At 44.3% G+C, this 24,672-nt stretch overlaps 2 protein-coding genes across 12 annotated transcripts in view; one reads left to right on the top strand and one right to left on the bottom strand.

The window, feature by feature from the left end:
• MCF2L2 (MCF.2 cell line derived transforming sequence-like 2) overlaps positions 1–24,672 on the bottom strand; it is a 279,331-nt gene that overhangs the window by 101,063 nt on the left and 153,596 nt on the right. The gene's annotated exons all lie outside the window — the stretch shown is intronic.
• B3GNT5 (UDP-GlcNAc:betaGal beta-1,3-N-acetylglucosaminyltransferase 5) lies at positions 643–23,711 on the top strand. 5 transcript variants are annotated; one of them, XM_012457179.3, is made up of 3 exons: positions 643–661; positions 13,059–13,228; positions 19,814–23,711. In XM_012457179.3, the coding sequence occupies exon 3, from the start codon at positions 20,117–20,119 to the stop codon at positions 21,251–21,253; it is 1,137 nt and encodes a 378-aa protein (XP_012312602.2). In that variant the 5' UTR covers positions 643–661; positions 13,059–13,228; positions 19,814–20,116; the 3' UTR covers positions 21,254–23,711. The 5 variants fall into 5 exon arrangements, with proteins under 5 accessions (XP_012312602.2, XP_012312577.2, XP_012312612.2 ...); XM_012457154.3 differs by lacking the exon at positions 643–661 and adding an exon at positions 4,061–4,174; XM_012457171.3 differs by lacking the exon at positions 643–661 and adding an exon at positions 5,468–8,057.

The raw sequence follows: 24,672 nt of genomic DNA on the forward strand, positions 1-24,672 counted from the left end.
ACCTAAGTGCAAATATCCCAATGCTAATGATTGCCTCTGGGCCAGGAATGTAGCTTTGTCAATAACCATTTTCTGAACATCTCCAGGGGCTGTAAGTATTTTCCTTCCCCTGTACCTCCCCATCACAGGATGCAAATTGTTTTGCTCAGTATAGATAGCTATGACTAGACTAAGTGCCAATTGTCTTTTTAAATATGTGTTAATCAGACAGCACTCAAGATTGTTTCTATGAAAATGTCCCTCCCTCACTCAGTTTGCATGTGCCCTCCTGAGTAGGAGAGAAAGAGCTGCATTAGAGCCAGCCCTTTGGAACCTGCACAGAACCCTGCGTGCTCCTGGGGGTGTGGGGTGTGTGTCTGATCTGCTGGTGGGAAAAGGAGAAGTGCAGAGAGGCTCACTGCCAGGGACTGGAATCAGGTCATTTTCGCAGGGGCTGTCGAGCTATTGACAGCACTGCTCTACTGGACCAGCGAGGGTCCCAGCCAGGAGGGCCTGCCCCTGCAGACGGCCCCTGTCCCTGAGAGGCCCCATTGAGTATTAGATGGCACAGAAGAGATTTCCTTATGTGTTGGTGTGAAGGAGATGATCAGTTACAGGAAGCCCCTCCACCATGCAGAGGAGAAGAAAATGGAACAAACCGGGTTCTCAGAAGGGCCTGTGGGTGAGTGCTTCCTTGTGCTGTCAATTCCCTTCATCTTCCAGTTCTGGGTGTACCTAGTATGGTTTCATCAAACTGCTGAGGTCTTGGAATCGAGAGAGGATGCTGAATGGTGCTAGGCTACAAAAGCAGTAGCAGGAGCTGCAGGGAAGGGCTAGTGTGCCTCCAGAGTCAGCTTTTGGGCCTTGGTGGCATCGAGGGAGAAGTACACAGGGCCACTGTACTACGCATGGGATTCTTGGAACAGAAGTTTGAATAACTGATCGATGTGGAAGTGCTACCCCAAAATTCCACTCAACTTGCAGCTCCCAGGCATTCATTCTGTGGCAGGCATTGTTGGGATGGCAGGGAGATGGGGGGTCTTTGAGGGAATCAGAAAAGAGCAGGACATGGTCTTCACCCTCAACAGGTCTGAAGACTTTCAAAATAGTTGGGAAAAGAGACATAGAACTGTTTTTTCCTCCCCGCAGCTAGGTGAGGACACATATACAGTGACAAAATACTACTGACTGTTACTGATGCCTAACACCCTGGGCTGGGTCACTGGTTTGAAGGAGGAGAATTCTGGCCTTTGGGGCATTCAAGTCCTGTCCATTAACCATTTCCCAATGCCAGATTTATACATCCCATTTTAGACAAATTAAGCTGAAGATTGATGTGACATACCCAAATGAAGACACTGAAGTTTGAAGCTGAGAATCTGGGCTAGAAATATAAATCGGGATTGGTCGGGAGCGGTGGCTCGGTCAATTAAAGACAATGGGTGATATCAGCAAGGGGCAAGTGTGGAGAGAAAAGAACACCAAAGGAGGCTAGGTGTGGTGAGAGGTGGCCGGTGGGCAGTGAAAGAGGCCGAGCCAAGGAGATGGGGCATTGTTTGAATGGAGATGCTGTATCAACAGAAATGAAATTCCCAGAGGTGTGAAACACAGCAGATTCTTTACAGCGTGATGATGGGACACAGCATGAGCCCACCTCTGCCAGGTGAGAGGAGCTTTCTGCAGCCTGTGGTGGGCTCCAGGATGTGGACCATTCATGCGGCCCACTGGGATAGCCCAGGCTCTGAGCTCAGCACTCCACCCGTCATTGCGATTGCACTCATCCTCACCCACTCTTGCAGGCAGGTATTACGGTGGGCACAGAGAAGTTTGATAACTTGTCAGAGATCCTGTGTAGGAAACCAGGTCAGGATCCAACCAGTCTCTCTAACAGCCTAGGCTTTAAATGAACACTGGCCTGCTTCAGAATATTGGGCCTGTGGTGTGTGCGAATTCACAGGACAGCTTCCCTATGGGGCCTGTGAGGAAATCTGGTCTAACAGAATCCAGAAAGACAAATTTAGCTAAACAGGTCAAGCCTGCCACTATGCTGCTACGCCTGAGTTGTGCTAAGCCACTCGTTTAACAGACCTGCTTCTCCTTTCGTGATTTCAGTAACACTGGCCTCTTCCTCGGGCCACGTGGCTCCCACCGTCTCCTAGGTTCTCTTGCACTCAGGGTTTAGTCTTCCCTCCCTACGACTAATGATGCATGTATTGCCTTCTCTCTGATCCTCTCCTAAATCTGCTGCTCCTGTGTTTTCTGTGCCTTATCTGTCCCTACCCAGTCTAACATGTAGATTTTGGTCATTCCAAAGTCATGTATAGATCTAATCACAGGACTCTGCTTCCAGCAGCTGCTCAGATAAGGGAAGCATGCCCACATGGTCCTCTTTCTTCATGCCGGCAAGTCAGCATCATTACTATTACCTAAGTTTATTTCTAACATATCTCAACAACTTCATGTACTCCCTCTCGATAAAAGTAACTGAGTGTACACCATCAAGACCATCAAATCTATCATTTTCTTCCCCTCTCTCTGGGTGGGACAGGAAGCCAGGCTGCTTTAGGAAACCTTTCCAAACAAGCCAAGGGGACTTCCCTGTCCCCTCCGATGTGTGACCTGAGCTTGTGTGGATCTCAGGTCGGCATTCTGGACTACCTGACCTTGTCCATCCCTCCTTCACACGCTCTCCTCTCTTCCTCCTACCACCAAAAACCTTACATCGTCTCTCCATTCTCCAGACACACTTTTGAAACCATTTCTCTATCTGGTGTCTTCACCTGTATCTAGCATGATATGAATATGTGATTTTTATGTGTGTCTATCACTGTTTTGGTCAGTGTGTATTTCTTGTGGATACAAGTTCTATGTGCTCATGTATGTGGAACAGATGCATACTGACACATGGACCTAGTTCCAAATGATCTGAAAGGAATATAATTGTAATTGAATACTTGCATATAAATACAACATACATGTGATGGGGGGAATGCAGGTGGGGCTTCAGCTAGCATTTTATTAGATAAGGTTTGTGATAAGTGCTGTATTAACAATGAATCAGCCTATTTGTGGGTCACTGTCGGTGACTCCTTTGCAAATCACATATGTAACTATTTCTGCCTGTGGTCTAGGAGGTGCTGAGCCATGCCCTCTGTAGGCAGCATATGAAAAGAACTGCATGACTAAAAAGATGCCCACCGGCTTAAGGAAAGCAATTACAAAACTTCCTAAAAATCTAGTTTGAATTAACAAGTACAATGTTTACACGTTTCATTTTTTGTGTGTGGTTTTCTTTTAGAGATGGGGTCTTGTTATGTAGGCCTGGCTGGTCTCTAACTTCTGGGATCAAGCAATCCTCCTGCTGCTCAGCCTCCCAAAGTGCTGGGATTACAGGCGTGAGCCACCGTGCCCGGCCTCACTGTTTTCAACTCTGATTCGACAATTATGCATTTAAGTCATTACCTGTCTCATTCCTTTTACGACAAACTCAAAATTTTCATTTCACGGAAGTGTTTGGGTTCATCTTTTGCTTTTCTGTCATGTTCTGAAATATGTGCAATAACAGAATCTCTCCAAATATGATCTCCGTTAAATGTTCTGTGGCTTTAGGGAGCGGTTCCCGTGGGGAACCAAGCGCATAAAGGATCCCTTTCTAATGTCTCTCCTTGAGTGGAAGCCCGCATCTCTCGACCTGGTCTAGTTACCTGCATCAAGTATTCCGAAGGAGGAAAACAGCTCAAAGAGGACGTTCATGTGCACTCTGGCTTCCAGCTGGTCATCTGAGTAAGTGATAGCTATTAACTGAAGAGCCGCAGGGAAACACTTCCTGGAATTCTCACCCACAGACAAGAACAAACTGGGGCGGGGCCCATCCCCTTCACCTACGCGCCGGGAGGGTGGCGGCCTGGCGGGCGGGGCCGGGCTCGGGCCGTGACGCCGCCGAGAGGTGCGGGGCGCCGGGCTGGGAGCCTCGTGGCCCCCTCCCCGCCCCGGGTCCGCCCCTTCCCGCCCGCATCCAGCCCGCATCCCACCCGCATCCCGCCGGGGAAGCGAGCCCAGTCTTGCGCGGCCCATCCAGCCCTCGCCCGAGATTTAAAGCCGCAAGTTTTGCTCTTGGGATCAGTGACTTTCGCTCCGGTGCGGGAAGAAGAGCCGACTTCCGATCTGGACGTTTAAAGAGCGGGGCTTGAACTCGGTGAGTTTCGCGTTAAACCGCCGTGGCCGTGGAAGCTGGCCGGGGGCGGGGCTTCCCGTCCGCTCGTGTTTTAAACACGGAGCACGCGGGGCAGCCCTCGCTTGCTGGAGTGAGTTCTCCTCCTTTGTTATTCGGGTCCCCAGAAGCTCCCGGCAGAAGTGCTGTGAGCAGAACCCTTTTCGCCAGACCCGCCCGGGAGCCCTGGCTCGGAGAGGAAAAGCCCGTCCTTCCTACTCCGCGGCGCGCAGAGCCGGGGTCCCTCGTGAGGGAAGCGGCGTGCCCCAGGCGCAAGGGGTGCGCGGCCACACAGTCCGCCACCTGGCGCGGCGCCCCGGGCCGGAGGTTCCGTGCGGAGGCCGTCTGGGGTCAGCTAGGCGGTGACACCGGCGGTGCCGCATCTCGCCGCGGGCCGAGGCCCCTCTGAGGGTGGGAATGTGGCTCCCCTTCCGGATCCCTAAGTGGGAACGCTGTGGCGGCTCGGCGGGATAACGTCCCCAGGCCTCGATGGTTTTCCTCCGTGCCGCGGCCCCAAGCTGGGCTCCCTGGGTCCCCCGCGCGGTCCGCGTTTCGGGGCAGCGCGCCGCCCCCTCCGCCCCGCCCCCGCCCCGCCGCGCCTCCTCGCCCCAGCAGCTCGCGGTCTCTGGCGCGGGAGGCTCCGTGTGTGCCCGCTCCGGGCCAGGCGAGGGCTCGTAGGGAAGGGTGGCGAGGAGGTGAGGGTGCGCCAGCCTTCGCCCGGCGGGTGGCGCCAGGACTTCAGGCCGGGGCGCGCGGTTGGAGTGCACGCCGGCTCGGGGCCCGCCGCCCTGGCCCGGACCGCGCGGCCCAGTGCCGGGGAGCCGGGGAGCCGGGGAGGCCCTCCCACCGCGGCCAAGCCCGCCGCCCTCCGAAGGCGCGGCGGGGAAGGAGGCTCGTCCCCTCTCGGAGCGCCTTTGTTTCCTCCCGCCCGGCCGCGAGGGCGCCCAGCGGCTGCGACCCGGGCCGGGTCCCCGCCCAGGTGCGGCAGGTAGGCTCGGGCCAGGCGGCTCCGGCTGGGGGCGCTTCCCGGGGCTGGCGGCGGCCCCCTCCCTGGGGAGCTCCGGCTCCTCGGTGGCGGGACCGGCCCGGGCGCGGGAGCCGCGAGGCGAACACCGCGCCCACCGGTTCGCTTTCCGGCCGAGGGCCCCCGGCTGGAGGGAATTGGAGTCGAAAGCCCGCGTGGGGCTGGAAGGAGGAAACCGCCAGCCTGGGGCGCTTTCGGGGGGTTTGTGGGGGGGGGAACTGGGGACCGGGAATCGGGCAGGGGGAGGCCGGAGCTGCGAGTCTCCCTGGCCGGGAGGTCGTGGCCGCTCTTGCCTCCGACTCTGCCGAATTTCATTTTGAGTCCTAGTGAGGCAGAGGCAGCAGCTTGCTTGGATACCATCCAGGAAAAAGTAACCGCTTTCAACTCGACTCTACACACTATGTTCTTGGCCAGTGTTGGTTTTCTGAGGTTACGGTCCTGTCACAGGGACACCAACGTATGGCTGGCGGTGGCCTGTAGCTCATATTTATGGTGATTGTCTGATGAAAGTACATCCATCAGAATTGGATTTGTTCCTCTATGCCTGTATTTTGGGAAACCTTGCCTGGTCCCTGAGGGGGAAGGGAGAGGAATGTGAAAAGCTGAAGTTGACCCAGAAAAGGATGATTGAAGGTAGTTGTGTTAAGCGGTGGCACCGAAATGATCCCACCCTCAACTTTCTGAAAGGGTGATTAGTGATCAGCAGCTGACCTTTTAACTTTCTCAAAAAAAATGTATGGCAGATTTGCTATCTGGTCACAAGTGAGGAGGTGAAAGCTGCTTTTTGGGGCCAACTCTTTGCTTTTAAAGCAAGCTAAATGCAAAACCCGAAATGTTTCCGTTTTGTGTTTAACCTGCTTGTCCTCTCTCTTGCCCCTTCTCAGCTTCCTTCTCCTCCCGGACACGCTCTGAGCCTGAGGAGGAGGCTGACTCAGGCTGACCCTTCCCGGCCCTGCAAGGCTCCCTGTGGCACCTAAGGTAGAACCAGTGTCATTACAGGAAAAGCCCAAGCCAGAGCCCAGAGCAGCTGTTCCTCAGAAAGTGGGAGATGAAGATGAGGAGGAGGTAGAGATGCTTATCATTGCTCTGCCCAGAGCAATTTTCAAAATAAAGTGCAGGCTCTATCAAATAAAAAATGAAACATTACATTTCATTAAAGTGGAGATAACTCTTTTCATAAAAGACATTCAAATGGTGAGATTGTTAAAAAAAAAAAAAAAGAAAATAACTTTCTAATTCTCAAAAATAGAACAGCTTGAGTAATAACTCATGGGTTTTGAAATGGGTCATCTTTTAAAATGGGTCACTTTGGCTAGCATCGTTGCACTTGGTGACTTTCACACTGTAAAGGGTCAAGTTCCTTCTGAGGCCCAATTGCACTAGAATCTGCATTTCAGAACACAGGAGGTGTCAGGAAGAAACTCGGAGAAATTCAGAAGGAAATCGTCTCTTCTCAGAATAACAAATGTACCCTGTTTGGGGGGACTTTTATATATGCTGAAGTAAACAGATCTCAGCTTTGCATTTTATAATACATTATACCTTTTCTGAAATATTTCCATAGCCATTATTTTAATTCATTGTTATAATAACCTTGTAAAGAGAGGAATTCATTGTATCTGTGTTCCAGAAACTGAGGCACGGTAAATTATTACAAGAGCTCTGCCCTTTGACATCAAATCTCTGTGAGCAAAGATGTATCCAGAACAGTGTAAACCTAGAATTAAATACTTTCCTTACAGTATGCAATATCTAACTATTATGTATTAGTTTATATACAGGGGATATAAGAATCTTTATATTTAAAGGATAAGCAACTTGATCAGGTGAGATATGAGATTTGAATAAAAACGCAATTTTTAAAAACTTCTTACTTCTACAAATTCAGATGCTGGCTTTGATATGTAACGTATTAAGATTTCTCTTCCATAAAGGCTTTCACACTAGAAGCCCTCTACAGAAGAGAATGTTCTACCCAGTGTGTAGACAACAAAGCCCAGAAGTTCAAGTTCACAATAGTGGTCCACAGCCTAAGATGCACCTAATATTTCAGATTGGATTTCTTTTGCTCCATTTTTCTAACTTTCTATAACTTTTTCACAGTGCTCTAAGCAAAATAAGTTAAAAGATGGACTCACCTCAGGTTTCCTTCTCTTACTTTAGAGGACCGTATGATCTTAAACTTGTGTCATCCTAATTGAAATATATTTTAAGTGCTTGTGGGAACCATGTTCTTTCCTGCCAAGAATAATGGAAGACCATTTTTCCATTAATGGAATAATGGGAAACATGGGAAGACCATATTCAGTCAATTAGGGACAATACTTCTGCTTCAACAGTATTTGCGAAGTGTTAAATGGCCCTTAGCAATCAGATCAGTATTTTAAAAAACTCCTACCTAATTAATGTTTTTTGAGAAGAAGCATATTATGAGTATAGCTCAGCATTCTGAAAAGAGAAAACCTCCTGAAAAAAAAATCAGCCATCCACTCACTAACCCATCCTGGTAAAGCTACATGAACAGGTTCTGGAGAAGGAAATTTACAGATTATGGAACATCTCATATGGACTGACATTGTCAATAAGTTATCTCAAATGATCCTCAGAAAACACTGTCTGGTACATAGTTTGGAGACAAGTCAAGCTCATGTGACCAGTAAATGGAGGCACAGTGCACATCTCCTTTTGTTTGCATTTAAACACTCTCAGCTTTTTGACTCTCTTTCACCTCCATTCAGGTCCAGATTCCAGCTTGCACTGGAATATTCACTGACTCTTTGGTAGAAGTTGTACACCTGAAACATCTCTGAGGTCTTTTTAGTATCGTCCATGGCCTACTACACAGTATGTGACAAGTTAATATTTGTTGAATTAGTTAAATGTTGGTATTAGCCTACTTTCAGGGCTGCCCACTGTAATGCCTAGAACAGGGCAGGCACTTAATAAAGGGTAGTTAACTTACACTAAATGTTGATCAAGACAGAAACATGTGACATGTACCTCTTGTTTTACACTATCTTCTACTTTTGGTACCTCTTTCTTATAAACCCTCTATCAAGGGCTGCTTCTAAATACAGTGTCCAGAGTGGGACACAGGAACTGCCGTTGGATAACAGGCAGACACTGGGTTGGATCATCACCCTGTTTCTGAATCATGGTTTTTCTTACTATGATTTGACCACAGCTAACCCTTCTGATCTCTTTTTTTCCCTCTTTTCGCTTTACCCTAACTTCTAGCCAAACTAAGTGATTTGACATTTACCCACTCAAGCCACAACTTTTTCTCTTAAAATTCCTGAATAGATAGTCTTTTTTGGAATGTCTTATTCCCTGATCCCTCTACTTCACCGTTTTTTTTTTTGGAGACAGAATCTCTCTCTGTCACCAGGCTGGAGTACAGTGATGCGATGATCTTGGCTAACTGCAACCTCTGCCTCCCAGGTTCAAGTGACTTTTGTGCCTCAGCCTCCTGAATAGCTGGGATTACAGACGCACGCCACCACACCCAGCTAATTTTTGTATTTTTAGTAGAGAACAGCGTTTCACCATGTTGGCCAGGATGGTTTTGATCTCCTGACCTTGTGATCCACCCTCCTTGGCCTCCCAAAGTGCTGGGATTACAGGCATGAGCCACTGCATCCGGCCCACTTTACCCTTTTAAGCCAGCTGAAATGCTCCCTGCCCCACTCCTCTCTTTTTCTTTCTCCCATCCAAATACTAACCAGGCCCAACCCTACTTAGTTTCTGAGATCAGCCAAGATCAGGCACATTCCTGGTGGTAAGCCCATAGACTTCTTCTCTTTCTGACCTGTGTCTTCCTCCTTTCCTCCCCAAACCCACATTTGAATTCTGTTCTAGCTCCTGCTCATTTGCCACCTCTCCCACAAAGCCTTCCCCCATTTCCATCGTCTCCCTGCTTCCCCCATCTCAGATGAGAGCTCTCATTCACAGAGCACCTGATTTGGGGTCCATGGTTTGTTGTCCCTTGGTATCCTTTGGGAATGAGTCCCAGGACACCCCCATATCCACACATGCTCAAGTCCCTTATATAAAATGGTGTAGCATTTGCATTATAACCTATGCAATATTCCCATATACATTTTATTTTTATGTTTTTAGAGATGGGGTCTCACTCTGTTGCCCAGGCTGGAGTCTAGAAGCATGTAGCCTTGAACTCCTGAGCTCAAGTGATCCTCCTGCCTCAGCCTCCCAAGTAGTGAGATTACAAGTATGAGCCACCATGCCTGGCCCATGTATTTTAAATCATCTCTAAATTACTTATAATACCTACTGCAATGTAAATGCTATGTACACAATTGTTACACAGTAATGACAAGAAAAAAATGTCTGTACATGTTCAGTATAGACACAACCATACTTTTTTTTCTTTTTGAATATTTTTGATCCACAGTTGGTTGAATCAGAGGATGCGGAACCCATGAATGTACCAGGGCCAACTGGATATGGGTTTCCAATTCAGATTCATGGAGGAAGGCTACCAAACGTAATGCAACATTTCAAATGTATCTTAGTTTTTCTGGGGCAAAGCCATCCTAAAAAATCTCAAGAATGTTTGAAAAATTCTAGCTGGAGTCAACGTTGTTCTTCTAGTGACTCAATAAAGCAGTCATTGTGTATGGGGAGTCCTAGTGGGGTGGCAGGGGTGGGGCTGGGCGTGGTAGCTATTTGTAGCATGTTTTGTATCACATTGAAGGGATAGGCATGCATTTTAGGCAATAATTCTTACTCTTATCGATAGGTGAACTTGCATTTTTGATTCATCTACCTTATGATGGATAACTGGTTTACAGCTGTTCATCAGGTTTACTTCTTATGTGTCATTTTATGAGCTGACTTCGAATATGTCTTCAGATTTTCCCTGCCTTTACACATGAAAACAATTTTGATACAGCTTTTTCATTAGAGAATGACAGCTTTTCCAGGCGTGGGTATCTGTGTCTGACTCCTCATCTCTCATTTTACCCAATACTTGCTTAAAACATCCTCGAGTCCTGTACTTTTTTGCCTCCTCTCCTTCCTTCCTCCCCACCTCTTTTGTCCCCCTTCTGCAACTTTGCATCTCTGTCCTTAGAGTCCCTGAATCTTTTTTGTGGTTGAAAGATTATACCCAAAGGACACAGATTGATGAAGTCACTTCTGCCCATTGTCTAGTACTATTGAGACCAAGAAGAAGGAGGGAAAACTGAAATGGAAGGTTTGAAAAAGAGGCTGTTAGTAAATAAGAACAAGTGCTAACAAAATGCAGCAAAACATAAAGGACTCCAAACTTCTGGCAGTGAAGCGAATTCTCTTCCATCTTGGGTTGCTTCTCTGGACCCTGCCCACCTGCTCCCCTGCCCTCCCCTCCTGATGAGAAGTACAGGAAATCCTGTGCCCACACCAGGGAGAAGGAGCAGGTGAAGAGCACAGGGGTGGGGCTGGGGCCGGCCAGCTGCTCTAAGCTGCTATGGGGTCTGGAACTTGTAGACATTACATGGTTAACTCGGTATCTTGGAGCATCAGTATCTTCTGCAAAATGGGGAGATCCTTTCTCCCACAAAGGTTGTTGTAAGGCTTAAAGAGCTGCCATATTTGTAAAGCGTTTGCAACAGGGCCTGGTGTACGGTAAACATACCCATGGTAGCAACTGTTGCTAGATTGGGTAAAAAAAGTTCGTTTCTTAAGTAGGCAAGAAAAAAACAGACAAGAATTGTATTTAAAAGAGCCAACCAACTGTGTCAAGAATGAACAAAGAGGGTCAACCAAAACAACTGTCAACCCAAACAACTGTGTTGCAAGAATGAACAAAGAGGGTCAAGCTTAGAAAAGCAAGTGTTTGACCTCTCTGAGACCTCCTTTATATGACAGCTTTTTTATTGTTTCAAATTTTGCATAGTCAAACTGGTTACTGGGAATTATTATTGGTTTAATATAACTTCTCTAAAATGAAAGAATATAATCCCATGCCACCAGTTCCCTTGGTAAATATTTTGGGTCTGTCTTTACCAATTTGTTCATTTGATATTTCCTTGTCTTTATTTCCCCCATAACCAGCAAACAGAAATGTATACCATGTTTACCTTATATTATAAAGAAAGATATAACTTAGTTTATGTAGGTGGAGATCTTGAACCTGGATTCACATTGTAGGTTTTATTACTCACTTTTCACCTCTGTCCCAAAGCCATGATTGCTAAAGTGGAATGTAAAGTCTTTAGACTAACACTGAATCAAGAACTAATTCTATAAATGTATTCTCTGCAGAAGGATAAGAACTCCAAATGGCTTCTAACTTTTGCCCATGGCTTGAAATAAAGTTTCATATAGCTAAAGTCCCAGGCCACAGAAACACTTGAAGACAGCCATTAGGTAGATTTCTTTTTCTTTTTTACAGGCCTTATATTGGAAATATAACAGTTGCAAAGATATCTAATGTTTCATCTTAAAATGTGAGTTATAAATTCAAATTTCACATTGTCCCCTTCCTTCTTGAGCAAACAGAATAGGCAATTAGTACCAAATAGTAACGAGTTACATTTGTTAACACCAATTATTTATTGTAACTAATTTATTAAGGAAAAAAATCTATGAAGATGAAATTATAGCTTTTCCAGTAAATCTGGGGCTTATTATTCCTGATCTCTCTCAACAAGACAGTTTGGCTTCTGAAGATTGGTCCTAGCTATACTTAACAGGACACAGATGATGAGAAGAAGCCAGGAAAAAAATTTGGAATGTAGAGCAAAATGCAGCATTAAGATGGTACAGAAAACTTTATCTTTCTTTCTTTTAGATATGTCTGGACAGGAACTGAAAACCCTCTCACATGGGACTTTATTAAGTAATAAAAGTTTAAATGTAAAAGACAGAAAAGAATGAGGATATAAAGGAATTTTTTTTAAAAACTGTGACTCACTGGAGGAGTCGTATATAGTCCTGCTTTATAAGCATGTCACTTTTAAAGGAATCATTATATTTTCATGACTCACAGAGATATTCCAAATATTAAATTGATTGTTAAAATGAAGAAAACCATCAATTCAGTCTTATTTTCTATATAGGTTTCACTACAATATTTTATTTTCCTAGCAAGGAAAAAACCAGAGCTAGAATGCAATGATTAAATTTCTCAGTCTTCTTCTAATTGGTTAGTCTTTCCATGAAATTATACTGCCTTCTTACATAGAATTTCTGGGTTCTTGTTTTGGCAGCAGTTGAAGTAAGAGGATGGTTTTATGGTAGAGGTTGGATTCCATTCTAGATTGGGGGTTTCGGCTGTGTGGAACATAATCCATTCATGGTTCATACAGCCATTTTAGGAGGTTTCATGTCTATATATACATATATGTACACACACATATGTATTTTTTACATAAATTAAAGTATCATTGTTTTATGATACTTCATTGTAAACAGTAAGGGTTAGTATTGTTTTATGGTACTTTAACTTGGTATATATACATATACTAAGAATGCAGACATGTCCATAGACGTCAGCAGTATTCAGCCCACAGTAGGCCCCAGTCAGCAGGACAGGGATTAGGGGAGTCAGGTGAGGCAGGGCTGTGCAAGTGCAGGGCTGGATCCTGTCTTGGTTTACAGTTTTGACATTTTGTTTATTGTGGACTTTTTGCATTTAATTTTAAAAATTTTTTATTAAATCAAAATATTATACTGAGTTTTTGGTACCCCCTTAAATTCTGCTCCTAAAGTAAATGGCTCCCTTGCCTCCCCCTAGTCCGGGTCCTGATCAGTATGTTGTACAGGGGGAATGGTGACTGTTGGTGTACTGAGAGCCTGGGAGGAGGAGTGGCTGGTGTGTCTGATGTCTTCTCCTTTCTCTAGGAAGCAGACAGGAGGTGAAGTCTTAAGAGGGGACTGACCCTGGCAGGGGGAGAGTTAGCATGGCCGCCGAAAAGACTGGGAAAGGGAGAAGGTCCGGGACAAGTACGAGAACAGTCACGCAGCACTGAAAACTCTGCCCAAAGCTAGAGAGCGCCATTTGTAAGTTCCTGGTAAGTTCCGTTTCCCCAGCAGCCCTGGAGGTGTCCTGGGAGTAGAAAGATGGGCAGGCGCTGGGGTCTAGGGTTGCTGGGGTGGGAGGGCAAAGGTGTCTGGTGATTCTGCATCTAAGATAGCGGAAATGTGTGAGGAAGAAAGGTCAGGAGACTTGTGGGCGGGGTGGGGTGGCAGAAGGTTCTCAATGGGGCAGGCAGGGCAGGGATGGGCAGAAGGTTCTCGATGAATATTTAGAAGTTGCAGTGGAGGACTGAGTGTACTGTAGAGTGAATGTCCTGGAATTTGAGGTCTCAGAAGAAATGCAGTTCTCAGTGAAGCCACGTAAACAACTTCCTGGCTGATAAGCTGTCTTGAGTGTCAGGAGATAACGTGATCAAAATGGTCACACATCATAAGGTTCCCTTAGACGTCAGTGTGTTGTATGTCTACTAAATAAAATGCAGAAATACAGTTCACTGTTGCTTCTCTTCCTAGAAATTGCCATCCTGAACCCCAAACCCACCCCCAGGTGGGGCAGGGTCCATCTTTAGACCCTCCTGTGGCACCCAAAACAACCTACCTCTATGGTCGTTGTCTCTCTTCCCCACTTAGCACTCCATGACGCTTTCTCACTCTACCCACTTGTTAACTCCACCTTAACTTTCTGATGAACAAGCCCTTTTCTCATTGACTCTTCCTTTTTCTCCTTCTCCGATGTTTATTTTTTCTCCAGGCCTATTGCTCTCTCTCCCCATAGACAGCTCATCCACATTCATGAAATGAGTCATCTTCATGCTCAGAGTACCCACCTGGGTCTCTCCAGTCCTGTCTAACTCACCTGAAATTACCCCCTGGACATTTGTACCTTTTTGTCTATTACTCTCTATTACCTCGAGCTCAACACAAGTCTAAAATCAAATGGCAATCCCCTTCACTCCTAACTCAGGAGACCCGTTTTCCCTCCCTTGTCAGTAATGCTTGAAATCACTACTCACTCCTCCTCTTCCTCAGTTACTTCCCATCTCAGGTCATTCATCAGGTCCCACTAGATCTTTGTTTTTCTTGAAAAAGGTCATCTTTACACCTTCCTTCCCTCCCTACTTTCACCACCCTCGACTAGGTCTTCCTCACCTCATCCAGCCTCAGTATGAGCCCTGAGAAAACAGCATCCTGATCTCCAGGCATTCTGCCTTTCACCCTGCACACCATTGCCGGTGGAATCCCTCTTGCTCAAACTTAATAATGCTGAACAAGGGAGTTACCATTACAAACAAAACCAGACATTCCTATGACTTCTTGCTGCTTTCTTTACCCTTAAGGCTCCTCTACCTGATTTTCAAGGTTCTCCATAAGCGGGTTCCCACCTCTCTGCTTTCAAATCTATGCTTGTTTCTCGAATATCTGCCGTATGCAATTCTTTCCTTTCTTGTCTGAAACAAAGATTGTTCCTACTCCCGAAGCCACCTAAATCCTAGTCATCCCCAGCCCCTCCTAAAATCCTGACTCATCCAATCCCCACCGACCTCTCCACTCCCAGAGACTTTCCTCTTGTGCCTGGGGTTGGTATCATGCAAATTAGTGCTGACAGACTGTACCTTACCACAGTTTGCCCATTGTTGTCTGTGGGAACTATGCTTTCATGTGGGAACTAGGAGTCTTGTCACAAATAGAGTGTAAATGCTTTGAGACTGGAGACTGTAAAATCTTCTTTGTGATCTCCCACTGTGTCTGGTGGAAGAACCCGCACAGTAAATACTCGTATACTTGTAGGATTAATTGAAACACTGGAGACTGAAGTGTTTAACTTGAACTGAAAAGTGCAGACCTCCCCATCTTGATTAAAACTTCAAAATGGATAACAGGTTTTCCGTATTATCGCAGGGTCACAAAAGTAGACTCAACAAAGAAAGGAGTTGACACAGGGATAAGGTTTAAAAAAATCAGGGATTATTACAGGGAAACTGGTAGCCTTTGGGTATGCTAACTAGTTATTTTCCCAAAAAGTTTAAAGAGCTCTCTTGTGAAAGAATATTCTTAGGAGTAACTGAGGGGCGCGGCTCCCAGACTGAAAAGTATTTGGGGTCTATCACCTCTTTTCTGATGTTCCTACTTCTATTATTTATTCTTCTGACTACCTCTATTAGAAAAGATAGAATACCTGTTCCTTCTTCTCAGTCCAAACAGAAGCAAACCCAAGTTGCATTTGAGATATTTGCATATTTTCTTCTAAGCAATTCTTTGTCCTCTTCTCTCCCATGCTCTATTTCCTATTTGCAGCAGGCTCTGAAGTCATCTGTAGTTTTTACTGCTCCTCAGTACCATTACATGGATATTCATCCCTGATTTGCAGATTAAAGCACTGAATCAGAGTGAGGCGGGAGTTGCCCGAGGTTACACAATAAATCTGGCCCCAAACAGGGGTAACCCCTGAGTTTCTAGCCTGTTGATTGGCCACTGACCCGCGGCAGGCACACAAAGGAGCTGCACCCACAGCACTCTGTTGTGGACGGCTGCTGAGCTTCGCATTCGGCATCGCGCTAGCTTTGTTTCCTGCCAGGCCCAGCATTTTCTTCCACCAGACCGGCAGGCTTGTGGGCTTCTTCCCAGGGCCCTCTCCTGCACTCTGGATAGGAACGCTGGAAGCTGTGCTTTAGGGAAGCTTTAAGACGCTGTAGGAAACCAGAAGAGCGAGCGCCAGTTGTCTGTCCGTGGTCTCCATCCACAATGCTGGAGCTGGGTGCCACACTGTTGACTTGTAATTGATGAATTTAGATGGGGGTGGGTGAAGGGCAGGCCGGGGGAGGGCAGTGCTTTTCATTTAGGCTGGGAAAGGCCTCTTAGTGACTCTCTTCAATTGGGAGGAATTCGGATGTTCTTTTGTCATACAAGTGAAGCTGTGGGATACAAATGAGGAGACCTTTCCTAAATAAATCTTCCCCTTATCAGTCTAGTATTATCAGTGAGATCTGGTTATGATTTATGTAAAGGATGGCTAAAAAATTCAAACTGCTGAGGGGGAGAACTCTCACTTTAGAACTTCACATGCTGTGCTGAACTAAGTATCCCACATAGGATGTTGGCTTTGTGACAGGTCTTCTGTCATTTTTCAGAAAGCATTTTGACTTGTGATGTCAATTTGGAACAGTTGAAAAAATATAGGAAAATAAGGTAACTACATACATACTGAGGGTGGGGATAAAATGAATGTTTTGAACCAGCTGCCGGCTTACAGTAGCCATGTAAACAGTAGCAGCAACGCACCAATGTGGTGAATACTAGGCCTGATTCACTGGAGAGACACCAGCACCTTGAATGAGTCAGGTGCGCGCTGGGCGCAGGAGCAGCTGGACTTGTAGGTGGAGAGTCTAGCACGAAGCTCAGACTTGCAAACACCTGTAGTACCTGCAGAGCACGCTGGCATTGGAGCTTGCTGGGCACAGCTGCTCAGGACTAGGCAGCTGGTTTTGCCTTTGATCCCTGAGATTCCAAAGATTACTTTCCTCTTGATTCCCATCCCAGGGTCAATTAGAGTAGAAACTGCAGAGGCATTTCAACTGAGAATATTCCTAGAATTATTAAAATGTATGCTGGCTTACAATCTGCCATCAAGAATTCTGTTACCTTGCTTTAAGCCTTCAGTTCCTTCAGGGTGTATTGTGGAGGAGGCCAGAGGGCCCTTGCCTTGGGGCTTCAGAGGATGGTCTTTATCTGGATGAGCACTATGGAAAGACTGAGAGGGAGTGCCCCCCTGAATGAAAGTGATTTTGCAAAGTTTAGGCGGATGCCACCAGCAGAAACTGATATTTTCTGCTGTCTTTCTCACCTTCTTCTAGAGCATCCAGTCCAGAAATGAGCAGCCTGTCCAAGAGGGAAATTACTGATATTGATCTGTTTCTTAGAGCAGTGTTTCAGCTTTTTTTTTTTTTTTTGAGACAGAATCTCATTCTGTCACCCAGGCTATAGTGCGGTGGCATGATCTCAGCTCACTGCAGCCTCCACCTTCCTGGTTGAAGTGATTCTCCTGCCTCAGTCTGCCAAGTAGCTGGAATTACAGGTGCCCGCCACCACGCCCAGCTAACTTTTGTATTTTTAATAGAGATGGGGTTTCACCATGTTGCCAGGCCGGTCTTGAACTCCTGACCTCAAGTGATTTGCCTGCCTTGGCCCCCCAAAGTGCTGGGATTATAGGTGTGAGCCACCGCGCCTGCCCTTAGCCTTTTTGATGGTAGAGCACAGTAACACATTTCCCATCACACCCCTGAATCTCGTTCATATACATAAACCCCAGAAGTTTCACAAAATGATTTTTGCTCTTACTACTTTCAGTACACTCTGCATTTAAAAATGAAAGCAAAAGCAGTGCTGGTTGTGGCTTCCTAAGTGGTGCATGCAGTTTTTAAATCAATGCCCTGGGGGTAAAGTGTGCCCTATACTGATTATCTCTGGACGAAGTCTGAATGGGGCTTGGCTCTAATCTCTAGTCTTCCTTGGACATTTTACATGCCTGGCCTTTGCCTCACCCTGATGTGGAGTGCTGATGGGGGTGGGAAATACAGCTGGATCCCAAAGCTCTAAAGTCAGCAAGGAGGTATCACAGCTGAGGCTGGGCCCATTCTGCAGGGCGCTCAGTGTGTGCAGTTGGTTTTCTATCAGGCGTCAATGGTGGGGGAACTTGAGGATAGACCTCTGGCACAAAGCAGGGCCTTGGCCCTGGGCTTGCTGTGTGGCTCAGCCTACATGGCTCTCTCCCTTTCAGTCCTGTCCAAAGCCCAGGAAACTAATGTACCACCCCTGAGGAAGAGAGCCTACTTCTCCAGCCAAGAAAGTGTGGTGCTTGTGGCAAGCACTGGGGACAGAATCCTTGAGGAAAGAGGGTGCTTCGTCCCAGGGGTAGAAGAAAAGAGAGGACCTGGGGTAGGCAGCCATGGCATGGACCTCATCCGAGGTGGCACTTGGCTGGGTGTCCTGACCCCCAGTCCTTCCCCAGTAACCATCACTTTGATTGAACAGTGGCTCCACCCCCAGCATGGTTCTCTGCACCAACATTTGGTGAATGCCTACCAGGGGTCACACCCTGTACTGGATGCTGAGTGTAGGGTGTCTACAACATGGTGCCTAAAAAGTCTCTGTACGGGGTATAAGAAGGTGCTGGGACAATACAGATGAGAAGCATCTTTCAGGAAATGGGTTGATCCCAGTTCAGGCTTCCCAGAGAACGATGCCTGTAGATGTATTAGCAAGGGAGGTAGGGTAGCCAGGCCACAGGACTGCTAGTGTAAAGACCAGCATGTGAAATGGCAAGTGTGACTGTGCTTTCATCCAGTCATTTGGTATTGTCAAATGATGTGACCAGACAGCTAGAGAGGCAGACCCTAAAGGGTCCTGTGTGCCAGGCTAGACTTCATCTTGTCACTAACGGAGAGGCACCGAAAGGAGTTAAGAGAGCTCAGTTAGTCTCGTGGTTAAATCCAAGTTTTACAAAGGTCGCTCTCTGACTGTACAGTGGAAGACGGGTTGGCTGGGGGATCATCTAGTCTGGGTGAAAAGTGATGATAACATGAAGAGGTGAGAGATTTAGAAGAAGTGATTCGCAGGATTAAACATTTAGATACGGAAGTGGAGGAAAGGGGAGTTTCTAGATTTCAGGTATAGATGAAAGAAGTGCAGTTAGGCACAAATAAAGGGAAAGAGGAACAGCAGGTTTTAGGGGAGAAGATAACAGAATGGGTCAGAAGAAATGGTACTTGAGTACCCTAGTGCGCTAGGTAATTATCTGTCTGCTTCCCTCTATTTATCATGTATATTCCCATTTAATCTGCATAAAGACTTTGAGTGAAACTGTCATATCCCAGTTTGTCAGATGTCTGCCTTAGATGCATCATACTGTACAAGGAACGGTAAGTGGCTGAGGCAGCACTGGCGTTCAAATTGCCTGACTACAAAGAGTGCTTGTTGGCTACATTCTGTTGCTTCCCAGTTTAGAACATGTTTCACTGAGGCGCCTGTTGCATTTCCAAATAAAAAAGTAGAGAAAGAAGGTGACTGTATGAATCTGGAGCTCACAAAGTAATTTTGATTATGGAGAGTCTGCTTTCAAGGAGCAAGTTGTGACTCCTTGATTATGAACTTTAATTTAAAAAAAAAAATCTCACTCTTACTCCTGCTTTGTCTGGGGCAAGCCTTGATGGATTTTTACTGCTGTGAATTTTCTTTTCATTTAAGATTTTGCCTTGATCTGTGTATCTATTTCATCCTGACTGTATTCAAGTCAATATATTCATGAATATGCCCATTTGGAGTGAAATTTGAACTTAAGTATACAAGATTATAGCCATTTGGGAGGCTTTTTTTTTTTTTTTTTAAGAGTAGGAGTAGAAAAAGGTCTCTGTATTCTGAATGGGAAAACGGTGTAAAGCAAATTTTTCCCTTTTCCTGTCCTTTAAAAAAAATAAACGGCCGTTTGCCTCTGCTAAATACTAACTGCCTCATCACCTTTTGTCTAGATCGGGCAGGTTACATTTGGTTTTAAGGAATTAGGAATACGTTTCTTTCCAGCCCCTCAATAACCCACGCAATTGTGATTCTCTTCTTGACTCTGCTAGGTGGCATGGAATGCTCACATGGAATTGCCACCTGAGGCCGCTCACCATGCTTCCTGAAGGATGCCCACGTGGAAGAATTTCGACGTGCCAGTGTCCTCGTTCTACAGGGTGTTCCATTCCTTTGCAATCTCAGAAAAATGGGATTAAAATAAACCATTTTGTAAAAGAAGAAGACTATTTTCCATTTTTAATGGCCAACATGTATTAAGATGGACATCTACTCCACGCAATACAAAGCTCTATGGTGGCGAAGAAGCAAGTGCCTGTTTAAAACTGATCCTAAATAAAAACACTGGAGTGGATATGAGAATGTTGGTTAGTGGCAGAAGAGTCAAAAAATGGCAGTTTATTATTCGGTTATTTGCCACTTGTTTTATACTGAGCCTCATGTTTTTTTGGGAACCGATCGATAATCACATTGTGAGCCATATGAAGTCATATTCTTACAGATACCTCATAAATAGCTATGACTTTGTGAATGATACCCTGTCTCTTAAGCACATCTCAGCTGGGCCTCGCTACCAATACTTGATTAACCACAAGGAAAAGTGTCAAGCTCAAGATGTCCTCCTTTTACTGTTTGTAAAAACTGCTCCTGAAAACTATGATCGACGTTCTGCAATTAGAAAGACGTGGGGCAATGAGAATTATGCTCGGTCTCAGCTGAAAGCCAACATCAAAACTCTCTTTGCCTTAGGAACTCCTAATCCACTGGAGGGAAAAGAACTGCAAAGAAAACTGGTTTTGGAAGATCAAAAGTACAATGATATAATTCAGCAAGAATTTGTTGATTCTTTCTACAATCTTACTCTGAAATTACTTCTGCAGTTCAGTTGGGCAAACACGTATTGTCCACATGCCAAATTTCTTATGACTGCTGATGATGACATATTTATTCACATGCCAAATCTGATTGAATACCTTCAAAGTTTAGAACAGATTGGTGTTCAGGACTTTTGGATTGGTCGTGTTCATCGTGGTGCTCCTCCCGTTAGAGATAAAAGCAGCAAATATTATGTGTCTTATGAAATGTACCAGTGGCCAGCTTACCCTGACTATACAGCGGGAGCTGCCTATGTCATCTCTGGTGATGTAGCTGCCAAAGTCTATGAGGCATCACAGACACTTAATTCTAGTCTTTACATAGACGACGTGTTCATGGGCCTGTGTGCCAATAAAATGGGAATAGTACCACAGTACCATGTATTTTTTTCTGGAGAGGGTAAAACTCCTTATCATCCCTGCATCTATGATAAAATGATGACATCTCACGGACATTTACAGGATCTCCAGGAACTTTGGAAGAATGCTACAGACCCAAAAGTCAAAACCATTTCAAAAGGTTTTTTGGGTCAAATATACTGCAGGTTAATTAAGATAGTTCTTCTTTGTAAAATTAGCTATATGGACACATATCCTTGCAGGGCCGCATTTGTCTAATAACAGTACTTGAATGTTGTATGTTTTCACTGTCACTGAGTCAAACCTGGTTGAAAAAATCCTTTAAATGTTTGTCTGTACCCTAAGTAAAATGAACATGAAAGACAAAGAAATATTTTAATAGCCTAGGCCATTGGAATGTTTCTTTGATTCTAGAAGCTGTTTAATATAACTTATCTACTTCATTGCCTAAATTCGTTTCAAAGAATTTGTATTTAGAAAAGGTTTATATTCTTAATGAAAATGAAACGAAAGGGAAGCTCACGTTCTCATTTAATGCCACAAATATACTTGAGGTGTAGAGATGTTCTTAAGAAGTCTTGGTGTTAGAATAATTGCTTTTGGAAAATACCAAATGAATGTATAGTACAGCATTTCAAGGAAATGAATATATTGTTAGACCAGGTAAACCAGTTTATTTTTGTTAAAGAGCACTTGGTGGAGGTGATGGGGCAGGGAAAGGTCAGCATAGGAGAGAAAGTACATAAATCTGGTAAAAGAAAGTCTCTTGTTCTTAAAAGGAGATGTAGGAAAATGTGTACAATTTTATTATACACAGACAAATCCCTTAACACATCCATATAGCTATTTTACCTAGATGGTGTTAGTCATTAAAATATATTTGTATCTTTTTTCAAAGTTTAATGCAAATTTTGAGAAAAGTAATTAACACTGCCCTAGCTAATACTTTATATATGTTTTTAATGGATTTAAAAAAATATTAGAAAATGACTCATAAAATGGGCAGCTGGTTTCTCACAGGGGCATTCTCTAGGGAGAAACCATTTTTAATTCAAATAAGCTCATTTTAATGAATTTTTCAACTGGTTTTTAAGTATTAGATATTGGCCTTTGTCTAAGGTTGTTATTTGAATGTAGTTTCCACAGAGGAATATAATAATGGACAGCCTTCAAATGTAAAGACGGAACGTTAAAAGCCTAATTTCTCTATAATTTTATAAGATGAAATCTGAGTGTCTAAATCATTGTACTGATTACTAAAATTAAGCCACCCCTCCCCAAAAGGTCTTATAAACACAGCACTTTGTTCCAAGTTTAGAGTTTTAAATTGAGAGCATTAAACATCAAAGTTATAATATGTAAAACAATCTATTTTCATCAAATAACCATCAGAGGTGATCTTTATTTTCTAAATATTTCAAACTTGAAAACAGTAAAAACGTGATAGAAAAGTTGCCAGTTTGAGGTTTAAAGCATTTTTAAAGCTGCATGTTCCTTGTAATCAAAGAGTTGTGTCTGAGATCTAATAAAGTAAGTTACGTTTATTTTATAAAGCAGGATAAAAATATGGCTATAATGTACACTACCTCCCCTCACTACAGAAAGAGCAAGGTGGTGTCTGCTGCTAGGGAGATTATATGAAGGCCAAAATAATGACATCAGCAACAGTGGCTGAACTGACTCTAAGACCTTTGCCTGCAGGAGGGACCTGCTGGGGAAAATAAGATGTCTCGTGTAATAAGGTGATGTCTGAAACATGCAAAACAAAACTAACAAAAAATCTCAGTATACACAACTGGATGATGATATTTACAATTTTTAGCAGGTAGCGTTTTAATGTTTATAGAAATTTTATTTTCTATTTTGAAATTTGAGGCTTGTTTACACTGCTTAATTTAGCATTTTTAACTAATGTCAAAACTACAGTGTCAAACATTCTAGGTTGTAGTTATTTTCAGAGTAGATACAGGGTTTTAGATCATTACAGTTTAAGTTTTCTGACCAATTAAAAAAAAACAACTGTGGAGAACAAAAGCATATTTGACCAAGCAACAGGCTTATAATTAATTTGTATTAGTTGATTCTTTAATAATGTTTTGCCTTTAGGCCATATATACCCTGTGTATCTATACTTGGAAATGTTCAGAGTTACCATTGGTTGAAAACATCCGTGTCTCTGGCCATCAAAGTGATCTTGTTTACAGCAATGCTTTTGTGAAACAATTATTTATTTGCTGAAAGAGCTCTTCTGAACCGTGTCCTTTTTAATTTTGCTTAGAATAGAATGGAGCAGGTTTAAATTTCAAGGAAATATGAAGGCACTTCCTTTTTTTTTCTAAGAAGCAAGTTGCTAGATGATTCCTTCATCACACTTAAAGTACCGGAAAGAGTATTTGTAAATAAAAGGGTTTCCAACCTTTTAAAAAAGAAGGAAAAAACTTTTTGGTGCTCCAATGCAGGACTATCTTTTTTAAAAATGTCAACAAAGGGAAAATAAACTATCAGCTTGGATGGTCACTTGAATAGAAGATGGTTATACACAGTGTTATTGTTAATTTTTTTTTTACCTTTTGGTTGGTTTGCATCTTTTTTCCATGTTGTTAATTTTGTACCAAAATGTTAAATATTTGTATTATTTGAATTTTGCTCTCGTATGGCAAACTAATTAGTGGGTTTTTAAAAAATCTATGATTTCCAATAAACAACTGAAAAATTATCGGGAGATAATGTATTTAAACTTTTTTATGAACATTGTTTATATAATCATTCATTCTGTTTTAATGTACTACATGATCTTAGCCTGATTCCTGTAGGATTTTCATGTTCTCTGCATTATAGAGCCATCTAAGATGCTACTGTTCTTAAGTGACTCATGCTAGAATGTCTAGATGGGGAGGTGTTCCTTCCTCATATGGTCCTGTGCCACCAAATGACGTTTCGGTTAACAGTGGACCACATATATGACGGCAGTCCCATGAAATGGTAACGGAGCCGCCCTATGCAAGTGTACGATTTTTAATCTTTTATAGCATATTTTTGCTGTACCTTTTGTATATTTAGATGTATTTATATACACAAACACTTTCCACTGTCTTACAGGTGCCTGCAGCATTCAGTACAGTAACATGCTATATGGGTTTGTAGCCCAGGAGCAATAGGCTCTACCATATAGCTAGGCATCTAGTAGACTGTTCCATCTAGGTGCTCGCACGTATACCCTGCGATGTTTGCACATCAATATGCTCACCTAAAGATGCATTTCTTGGCTAGGTGCGGTGGCTCACGCCTGTAATCCCAGCACTTTCGGGGGCCAAGGCGGGCAGACCACCTGAGGTCAGGAGTTTGAGACCAGCCTGGCCAACATGCTGAAACCCCAACTCTACGAAAAATATAAAAATTAGCCGGGTGTGATGGCAAACACTGGTAATCCCAGCTACTTGGGAGGCTGAGGCATGAGAATCATTGCACCTCGGAGACGGAGGTTGCAGTGAGCCGAGATCGTGCCACTGCGCTCCAGCCTAGGCGACAGAGCAAGACTGTCTCAAAAAAAAAAAAAGAAAAAGAAAAAAAAGATGCATTTCTCAGAACTTATCCTCATTAAGCAATGCATGGCTATATTCTGTTCAGAAAGGGATGAAATCACCTGTAGCTATAGCACCTTAAGATACCATTTGAAA

The sequence above is a fragment of the Aotus nancymaae genome, unplaced genomic scaffold (genome assembly GCF_030222135.1).
Source record: "Aotus nancymaae isolate 86718 unplaced genomic scaffold, 86718_ANA_hifiasm-v0.15.2.pri h1tg000067l, whole genome shotgun sequence".
Lineage (NCBI taxonomy): Eukaryota > Metazoa > Chordata > Mammalia > Primates > Aotidae > Aotus > Aotus nancymaae.

Coding starts and splice junctions, on each gene's coding strand:
- B3GNT5 (XM_012457179.3), top strand. CDS start 20,117: ATGAGAATGTTGGTTAGTGGCAGAAGAGTCAAAAAATGGCAGTTTATT.